General features: G+C 41.8%; 1 protein-coding gene across 8 annotated transcripts in view; it reads right to left on the minus strand.

Annotated features, from left to right (window-relative positions):
* The window catches only part of LOC118391766 (myotubularin-related protein 4), a 184,755-nt gene that overhangs the window by 33,509 nt on the left and 140,785 nt on the right, over positions 1-10,461 (minus strand). For all 8 annotated transcript variants that reach the window (XM_052457744.1, XM_052457743.1, XM_052457742.1 and 5 more), the window contains one exon: positions 5,005-5,121. In XM_052457744.1, coding sequence (XP_052313704.1) covers positions 5,005-5,121 — 117 coding nt within the window. The remainder of the gene's footprint in view (positions 1-5,004; positions 5,122-10,461) is intronic.

A 10,461-nucleotide genomic window follows, 5' to 3' on the forward strand; every position in this document is an offset into this window, starting at 1 on the left:
TACATGTTGTTTCTCTTCTGTCATAACTGCCCCAGAAGACTATAAAGTAGTGCTCACCAGAATAATGTCTTACATCGATAGAATGAATGCACTAGTAATCTAGTTAACACCGGTAAAGTTAGTTTCGTATAGGGATCAGTCTGTTCGTATCGGGATCAGTCGTGTAAGTCTGTTTCGTATAGGGATCAGGGAGAAAACGGAATTACTAAAAACGGTGGAAAGATTGGTTCTGTGCAAAATGTCCAAATGTCATCGGTTTGACAGGTTTTAACGAAACGAAAAGCTGAGAAAACGATGAAACACGTTTCTGATAAGACTTCAGTTCATATTGGTTGCATATTTTATGTGGTTGAAATACTGTCTACTTGTTTAACAGTGCCAGAGATAACACATTACACACACATTGACATTTTCGTCAAGAGATGCTGAGAGAAAGAAATCATATTTCTCCACTCCTGTTCCCGAGACCAAATAAACATTTGTTGTATAATTTTACTGCAAGAAATGCATAAATCCCCTGGAGTTGATATTATTTTACTCTACATGTAGAAGGTTATAGGCCTACAGTCAGTGTCCTTATTTCAGTTACTGTTTCCATTTAACCCATATGAACTTAAATGAGGATTTTCTGTTTATTCATGGTTACATGGATACTCGTAAGCGGGATATCAAAGGTGCTTGAAAACAGTTTAAGACCTTAAACAGGATATGAGCTACTATCAGGAATACTGTGCGCATGTAAACGTGGTCAGTGACTAGGGTCTAGTTTCAATGACGGACTCATTTGGCATAGAGGAACTACGTCACTGCCTACTTCACTACTTTATCTGCTTGAATAAAAAAGGATTTGAATTTGCGACATTCTCACATGTCTGCCCTGTGATTTTTCTTTCTTTTTCTCCCTTATCGAAATAGGCAGTGACATCGATCCTCTATGCCAAAAGAGTCCATCACTGAAACCAAACCCTAGTCACTGTTGCCTAGGGTTGAGGTTCGAGACTAAAGGAGTAGATGGAATCTCACTCTAAGGCCAGTGAATGCAAACAATCAGGCTGTTTGTATTACAGCAGGGTCTGGCGTCAGTAGGAGGGGCCACTGGATGCCAAGATAAGTGTGTGTGTGTGTGTGTGTGTGTGTGTGTGTGTGTGTGTGTGTGTGTGTGTGTGTGTGTGTGTGTGTGTGTGTGTGTGTGTGTGTGTGTGTGTGTGTGTGTGTGTGTGTGTGTGTGTGTGTGTGTGTGTGTACATGCCTGTGTGTCTGGTGTGTGCACGTGCAACTTTAAGTAAGTGCTGGGCCGGCTCCCTGAAACTCCAGAGGTCACGTAAAACAGTCCTGGCTGGTGGTGAGATCATAGCCACCGCTCACTGCACCACTCCTGTGGTGCCTGACACACTGCCAACTCAGTGGGTGTGAGGAGGGGACCAGGCATCAGGTCCTGGGAATGGCTCTGCATCTCAATCACATCATTTGAAGTGCTACCAGCCTTGGCTTATAAGCAGCAGGACATTCTGTCTAAAATGTATTATATGGCCTGTAATGAATCTAACCAGCAGAGCCTCTCCTTTCAGGCAGGGTTCTGTTCCTCACATTACCTACCTCTCAGTTCTGTGCACAGATCTACAGACAGTGTAATGAATCTAACCAGCAGAGCCTCTCCTTTCAGGCAGGGTTCTGTTCCTCACATTACCTACCTCTCAGTTCTGTGCACAGATCTACAGACAGTGTAATGAATCTAACCAGCAGAGCCTCTCCTTTCAGGCAGGGTTCTGTTCCTCACATTACCTACCTCTCAGTTCTGTGCACAGATCTACAGACAGTGTAATGAATCTAACCAGCAGAGCCTCTCCTTTCAGGCAGGGTTCTGTTCCTCACATTACCTACCTCTCAGTTCTGTGCACAGATCTACAGACAGTGTAATGAATCTTCCCAGCAGAGCCTCTCCTTTCAGGCAGGGTTCTGTTCCTCACATTACCTACCTCTCAGTTCTGTGCACAGATCTACAGACAGTGTAATGAATCTAACCAGCAGAGCCTCTCCTTTCAGGCAGGGTTCTGTTCCTCACATCACATTACCTACCTCTCAGTTCTGTGTACAGATCTACAGATCTATAGACAGTGTAGCAATTAGCCTGGCAACCAAACTGATTTATGTACATTACACTGCAGCATTCAATCTGATTTAACCAGGCTGTCAGAGCAGCTATTTTTTTATTTAACCTTTATTTAACTAGGCAAGTCAGTTAAGAACAAATTCTTATTTTCAATGACGGCCTAGGAACAGTGGGCTAACTGCCTCATTTAGGGGCAGAACGACAGATTTTTACCTTGTCAGCTCGGGGATTCCATCTTACAACCTTTCAGTTACTAACACTCTAACCACTAGGCTACCTAGCGATATGGCAAAAATGTATGAGTAGTGCGTGACCCTAGGGTGGCAACACATACATTCTAAGTGATTTCAATGGGTCTTTCTCCATTCTGATTGTTTTATACTGTTCAATTCACCCCAAAATAATTTTCCGCATTTTCTTCAATTTCTGCATTCCCTGCACTAATTTTAGACCATTTCCACACTGCCACGTAGGGCTGCACAATATAGGCAAAGAATCTAGACCTTATTTTTAACCAAATGTTGCAATTGTGATTTGACTTGCGATTTAGAGCGAAACACTTGGGTGAACTGTAAAAATGATTATTCTAATTCCATAGTTAGAATATAATAGTGGGCACTTTGAAGACAATAGATGATGACAAATGAAAACCCCAGGAAGGAATTATTGTGACAGGGTAGGAACCAAAGTGTTGATAAGTGTTTACTTGGGGACCCTATAACTTTTGGCTACATTTAATGTTTTCTCTTAGCTACTTCATGTAACTAACATATTCATGCTTTGTGTATTCCTCTTTGATTTAGACGATACTGTTGCACAAAAAACATGATGATTTAGGTCTACATCATCAATGTTATTATCAGGCTGTATAGCTAATTACAGTACCAGTCAAAAGTTCGGACACACCTACTCATTCCAGGGTTTGTATTTATTTTTACTATTTTCTACATTTTAGAATAATAGTGAAGACATTGAAACTATGAAATAGCACATATGGAATCATATAGTAGCCAAAAAAGTGTTAAACAAATGAAAATATATTTTATATTTGAGATTCATTAAAGAAGCCACCCTTTGCCTTGATGACAGCTTTGCACTCTCTTGGCATTATTTCAACCAGCTTCATGAGGTAGTCACCTGGAATTCATTTCAATTAACAGGTGTTGCTTGTTAAAAGTTCATGTGTGGAATTTTTTTCCTTCTTAATACATTTGAGGCAATCAGTTATGTTGTGACTAGGTAGGGGTGGTATACAGAAGATAGCCCTATTTGGTAAAAGACCAAGCACATTTTATGGCAAGAACAGCTCAAATAAGCAAAGATAAATGACAGTCCATCAATACTTTAAGACAGGAAGGTCAGTCAATGCGGAACATTTCAAGAACTTTGAACATTTCTTCAAGTGCAGTCGCAAAATACATCAAGCGCTATGATGAAACTGGCTCTCATGAGGACCGCCACAGGAAAGGAAGACCCAGAGTTACCTCTGCTGCAGAGGATACGTTCATTAGTTACCAGCCTCAGAAATTGCAGCCCAAATACATGCTTCACAGAGTTCAAGTAACAGACACATCTCAACATCAACTGTTCAAAAGAGACTGCGTGAATCAGGCCTTCATGGTGAAATTGCTGCACAGAAACGACTACTAAAGGACACCAAAAAGAAGAAGAGACTTGCTTGGGCCAAGAAACACGAGCAACGGACTCGTTGCAAATTTTTGATTTTTGGTTTCAACCCCAGTGTCTTTGTGAGACACAGAGTAGGCAAACGGATGATCTCCTCATGTGTAGTTCCCACCGTGGAGCACGGATGAGGAGGTGTGATGGTGTTTTGCTGGTGACACTGTCAGTAGTTACCACAGCATTCTGTAGCGGTACACCATCCCACCTGGTTTGTCCTTAGTGGGACTATTATTTGTTTTTCAACAGAACAATGACCCAACACACGTCCAGGCTGTGTAAGGGCTATTTGACCAAGGAGAGTGATGGAGTCATGCATCAGATGACCTGATCTCCATAATCACCCAACCTCAATCCAATTGAGATGGTTTGGGATAAGTCAGACTGCAGAGTGAAGGAAAAGCAGCCAACAAGTACTCAGCATATGTGGGAACTCCTTCAAGACTTTTGGGAAAGCATTCTAGGTGAAGCTTGTTTAGAGAATGCCAAGAGTGTGCAATTCTTTCATCAAGGCAAAGGTTGCCTACTTTGAAGAATCTCAAATATAAAATATATTTGGATTTGTTTAACACTTTTTTGGTTACTACATGATTCCATATGTGTTATTTCATAGTTTTGATGTCTTCACTATTATTCTACAACATAGGAAATAGTAAAAATAAATAAATAAAAATTAGTAGCCGTGTTCAAACTTTTGACTGGTACTGTATGTTTGCTCTGACTCAGTACATTAGCTAGCTAGCCAGCTAACTAGTGATTAGCATTAGCAGCTAACACGATTTAGGCCCAACTTGCTAAGAAAATACAAACTAGCTGGTTGCAGATGTAAGAAACACAAACGAATAGTGTAATTATAAAACACTACTGGATTTATATTAAGTGAAAACAGCATCATTGTCATCAACATTGATCCGTGTGTTGCATTGACCATACAGACTGAAGGCAAGTTTCTCGTGGTCGAGGAACAACAAATGCCCACCTTGAGTGACAGGGGACGGGGCTATGTCTGTGTGGAAAGCAGCATGTTAAGAGAGAGCAGGGAGCGATGACTCAAATAGTGAAGTAAACTATAAAAATGGAAGTTACACACAAAGTATCACATTGTACAAACCAAATATTTAAATACCGATATAGAAGGTAAAATAAAACCCCAAACCGGTCCGTGGATCAATACCAGCGTATCGTAAAATACGCATGTGTTCATTATGTCTTACATTTATAATGGAGTCCTTAAACTTGATGTGGAGCCTGTAGTTGGAGATGGCGATGATGGTGTCATCGGCTCGGCCTAGATACTCCACCCCTTCCCCCTGCAGAGCTGGGAACGGCACCTGGAGGGGACACAAACGTCAACGCAACGTTAAGACAACATGCTTAATCAACATTGCCATAAGGACGTTGGATATCAGCGACACAAACGTCACAAAGTTAAAACCTTGCAGTTTTTACAGTATATTCACTTCATTATCTTCCTATTAATCCCACTGTTCTCTGTAAAACTTGCAATGCAGCCGTCACACATCAAACCAGAGTACATGGTCCAATGGAGAATCAACACTATCCTGCTGATTATCACACCTGTTCGTGGTCTCTTAAATGTGTACCTAGTAGTGTGAAAAGACCTTTAGTTCTCCTGGTCAGTGTTGTTGGAATCTGATTGGCTTGTTCTCCAGGTGCATGCACTGCTAGTGGTTGAGATCTGTTTTGGTAAAACGTATAGAAATTTAACTACTTTCTCCAATCATGGCTAGTGGGAAGGTTGCTGACTTTTTCTGTGGCTTAACCAACATGGCTCGTCATTTAACATTTGTATTCATATTTACAGATCACATACAGGTTTGTTATTAAGGCACATGAAAGTTCACGTTCAAGAAGGCATTTCTTTTAAAAAGAAAGACAAAAAAAAAACATTTATTACCCTACTGTGAAGTAGGAACTAACGCCAAATGTCCAGCTTCTTGAATCTATTCACAAATGTGCTTTGTGGCAGTCTCCATTAGCACTAATAGCATAAAAGGATCTATGTGAGAGAGGAGAGCAGGTTGGCTGTTCTTTGAGCCTGAGTGAACAGCCCGACAGGCAGGCGGGCAGGGAGGTTGTGTACTATGTACTGTGTGTGTGTGTGTGTGTGTGTGTGTGTGTGTGTGTGTGTGTGTGTGTGTGTGTGTGTGTGTGTACATGGTTGACGGTACTGTCTTTGTGATGGCTCTCAAACCATCTAACATTCCAGATACATGCCCATTTCATTAGTCGCTCAGCCCAGACTCCAGGCCTGCATTCCAAATGGCAACATATTACCCATAGGGCTCTGGTCAAAACAAGTGCACTATGTAGGCAATAGGGTGCCATTTGGGACACAGGGCTAGAGAAGACCCATGCATTAAGATAATTGGTTCCCATCACAGAATAGAACACGTTTCATCTCTCTCAGAAGTAGCACATTTATTTTAGCTGCTTAAAACCCAACAAGGTGGAGGGAGAGAGACAGATAAAGACTAAATAGAGGGAACTGATGATGCCAATGTCTAAATGATGCCTCAAGTCGTCTAAAACAGGAAGCCAATTAACGAGATGCAGCCAAACAAACATTAATGATCACTGTGTTCAAACTTAATTCAACATTTTATTGCACTTTACTGAAAATGATTTATAATGAACAAAAATATAAATGCAACATGTAAAGTGTTGATACCATGTTTCATGAGCTGAGATAAAAGATCCCAGACATTTTCCATAAGCGCAAAAAGTTTATTTCTCTCAAATTTTGTGCACAAATTTGTTTACATCCCTGTTAGTGAGCATTTCTCCTTTGCCAAAATAATCCATCCACCTGACTGGTATGGCATATCACGAATTTGATTAAACAGCATGATCATTACACAGGTGCACCTTGTGCTGGGGACAATAAAAGGCCACTCTAAAATGTGCAGTTTTGTCACACAACAATGTCACAGATGTCTCAAGTTTTGAGGGAGTGTGCAATTGGCATGTTGATTGCAGGAATTTCCATCAGAGCTATTGCCAGAGAATTGAATGTTAATTTTCTGCCATAAGCCGCCTCAAACATCGTTTGAGGAGCATTTCTGTTAATAAAGCTCTTTTGTGGCGAAAAGTTATTTCTCATTGCCTGGGCCTGGCTCGCCATGGCTGCACCCCTGCCCAGTCATGTGAAATCCATAGATTAGGGCCTAATTTATTTCAATTTCCTTATATGAACTGTAACTCAGTAAAATCGTTGAAAATGTTCCGTGTTGCGTTTACAGTTTTGTTTAGTGTAATATTGACAGAGACAAATTATGCCCATGTTCGTCTTGTCATTAGACTGGTGCGTGGCAACAGATGAGAAACATTTTAGCTCTAATTTATGTTTTACTGTGAAGTCTAAACGGGATGAAATAATGTCTAAATCACTTTTCCTCTGCCTGGAACTCTAGTCTTGTTCACTGGTGCCATGACAAAGGTCTGTAATGCATCATGTATAATTACTCTGTGTGTATGCCTGGTGAATTGAATAACATTTCTAACCTATACTTCTCTCTCTCGGAGTAGAAAGGCCTACTTTGATTTTTCTCTTCCACTCATGTCTCCTGGCATCAATCTTTACTTTACTCATCACCTCCGCCACGCTGGCTGTCAACATGGGGGCCCCACAGGGGTGTGTGCTTAGTCCCTTCCTGTACTCACTTGTTCAACACGACTGTGTGGCCACGCATGACTCCAACACCGTCAAGTATGCTGACAACACGACGGCGATAGGCCTGATCACCGGCGACAATGAGACAGCCTACTACAGGGGGGTGGTCAGTGACCTGGCAGTGTGGAACACTCCCCCATCTACACCGTGAAGAAGGTGTGATAGCGCGTCTTTCCCCTGAGGAGGTGGAAAATACTTTGCATGGGCCCTCAAATCCTCAAAATGTTCTACAGTTTCACCATTGAGAGCATCTTGACTGGCTGCATCACTGGTATGACAACTGGTATGACAACTGCACCTCCCTTGATTGCAAGGCGCTACAGAGGATGGTGCAGACAGCCCAGTACATCACAGGGGCTGAGCTCCCTGCCATACAGGACCTCTATGTCAGGCAGTGTGAAAGGTGAGTAGGCCACCATTCGTTCTTTAACTGACTTGCCAAGTTAAATAAAGGTTACATTTAAAAAAATTAAATGTTAAATAAAAGGAAGGCAATTGTTCTAGACTCGAATCACCCAAGCCATAGACTGTTCTCTCTGCTTCCGCACAGCAAACGGTACTGAAGCAAGCCAGAAGACTGCTAAATAGCTAACAAAATGGTTACACAGACTATTTGCATTGACCCTTCTAATTTATTTTTGCACTGACTATGCACACGCACACACACACACACACACACACACACACACACACACACACACACACACACACACACACACACACACACACACACACACACACACACACACACACACACACACACACACACACACACACACACACACACACACACACAAAGTCATATTATATGCTGCTACTCTGTTTATCATATAGCCTGATACCTAGTCACCTTAACCATATACATATCTAACCCTCCAACTCCAGTATCCCTACACATTGTAAATATGGTATTGGCACTGACTCTGGAACTGACCCTGTATATACAGTAGCTTACTTTATTTTGTTCTTATTTCTATTTCTCGTGTGTTTTTGTTCTACTTTGCTTTATTTATTTTGTATAGTACTACAGATATTGATTACTGCACTGTTGCGAAAGAGCAAGCAAGAAAGTCATTTCACCATGTGACAAAAACTTGAAACTGAAGTTGTGTAGCGAAAAGCTAAAAGCGGTTTGGTTGTTGTTATGCTGTGAGCATTCACTAGAGACGACAACATCTAGAAGATCTCTATTTTGGAAAGACACAGCACAGAGTTGTTGCCTAGTGACCACTTAGGCACAATAATACCTCATAATAATTGCCTCATCACACTCACTACTTACTGAGTCACTCTAAGACATGACCTGTTGGGGCATGAACATACAGGACAGGCAGGGGAGAGAGGATTACTGTAAGATGTGAAATGGTACAGCCCAGAGAAAACAACTCATTAAAAGGAGCATTGGGCCTGGGTACTACAAAATGAATGTCTGTAAAAAATAAAACATTCATTATCTACTCAAACTCACTTCTCTCTGGTGAAATGAATGATCAGAGAAAATGCACAAGGATCACAGCAAGGGAAGATGAGAGTGAGACTTTTTATTTTATTTTTTACATTTGATCACAGAAAATGTAAGAAATGGACAATCTTATATTTTTTTAAAACAGGGAGCATGCAGGCTTCCAAATGGAAGCATCAGGAATCAATAGAGGCCATGAGGCTTTTACTGATGGCTCTGGATGGAACCTGGCACTGATGCTTGGCCCAGATAACACCAGACTGAATGAATGGTGAGGGCAGCGTTCAGTCTGGTTTAATCAGTCTACTCTCCCTCCATGGTGGAGATTATAACCTTTACTTATTTTTTATCATTGTCCCTCCCAGGCCAGCTCCTTGAACCAGCCCAGACCAGTGCCCCATAGTCTGCCCTGTGCCCCATATATCTTACTAATGTTTGTGTTGCTGTTCATCTGTCACAAAAAGAAAGTGCCTGGGTAGCTTTGGCTTGGCAGAGGTGCAGGAGAGAGGGTGGGGTGCAGTGTCGATGGGGTCTCACAGATAACATCAGTAGTGGGCCTAAATATGAGAGCTGTTCAGATAAAGCTATGGGTATGGTTCTCTCTTTATGGGAGGTGTAATATTCCTAACATGATCTCTGAGTCTGACTGTCTATTATGAGAAACTGAAATGACAAGGAGACAATATCATCAGAATACTAACGAAGCCTCCAGGGGCTAAATCATGTGCACCGCTCGTTAACTGTCCAGGCAAGAGTGGATGAAGGCAATCCACTGCAACTCCACTGTCGAAGGCAGGGAACTAACACATCCCGCTGAAAGTGTCATACATAGTTAACATCCTGTACAGTCTCTCTCTGAGCTGCATCAAGCTGGCTCTGTGGTTCTGCTCTGCTCCAAATAGAGTTGTATGACTCATAGACGGCCGGCTAGTGCAGCAGAAGATACAGTGTCACGTTTTTCCCTCTCCTGCCTCAGGCAGTACAGATAAAAAGAGAGGGAAGAGAGACCTAGAGAAAGAGAGAGAGATGGATAGAGGGAGGAAAAAGACCATGCAGTGACAAATATTTTATGACTTGGTGGTTTGTGAGTCGTGACTTCCGGTTTTAGGCAACTGGAGAGGGAGGGGCACTCCAGAGAGGGGAGTGGAGGAGGAGAAAAGGGTGAAATGCAGAGCAATACAGTATGTGAAATGGACGATTGTAAAGCACCACTGTGATACTACTGTGGCAGAGGTCAGCTATACTGGCGGATGTCTGTAATTCGCCTACAGTGAGACCCAGTTAAAGTCAGTGTAGGTAGCACCTATTTCTCAATGCGAGAAAAGCATATACAGTGCATTTGGAAAGTATTCAGACCCCTTGTTACAGCCTTATTCTAAAATGGATTAAATAAAACATGTCCTTATCATTCTACATAATGACAAAGCTTTTTAAGAATTTAAACCCTTTGCTATGAGACTCAAATTGAGCTCAGTTGCATCCTGTTTTGATTGATCATCCTTGATGTTTCTACAA

The sequence above is a fragment of the Oncorhynchus keta genome, chromosome 12, assembly GCF_023373465.1.
Source record: "Oncorhynchus keta strain PuntledgeMale-10-30-2019 chromosome 12, Oket_V2, whole genome shotgun sequence".
Lineage (NCBI taxonomy): Eukaryota > Metazoa > Chordata > Actinopteri > Salmoniformes > Salmonidae > Oncorhynchus > Oncorhynchus keta.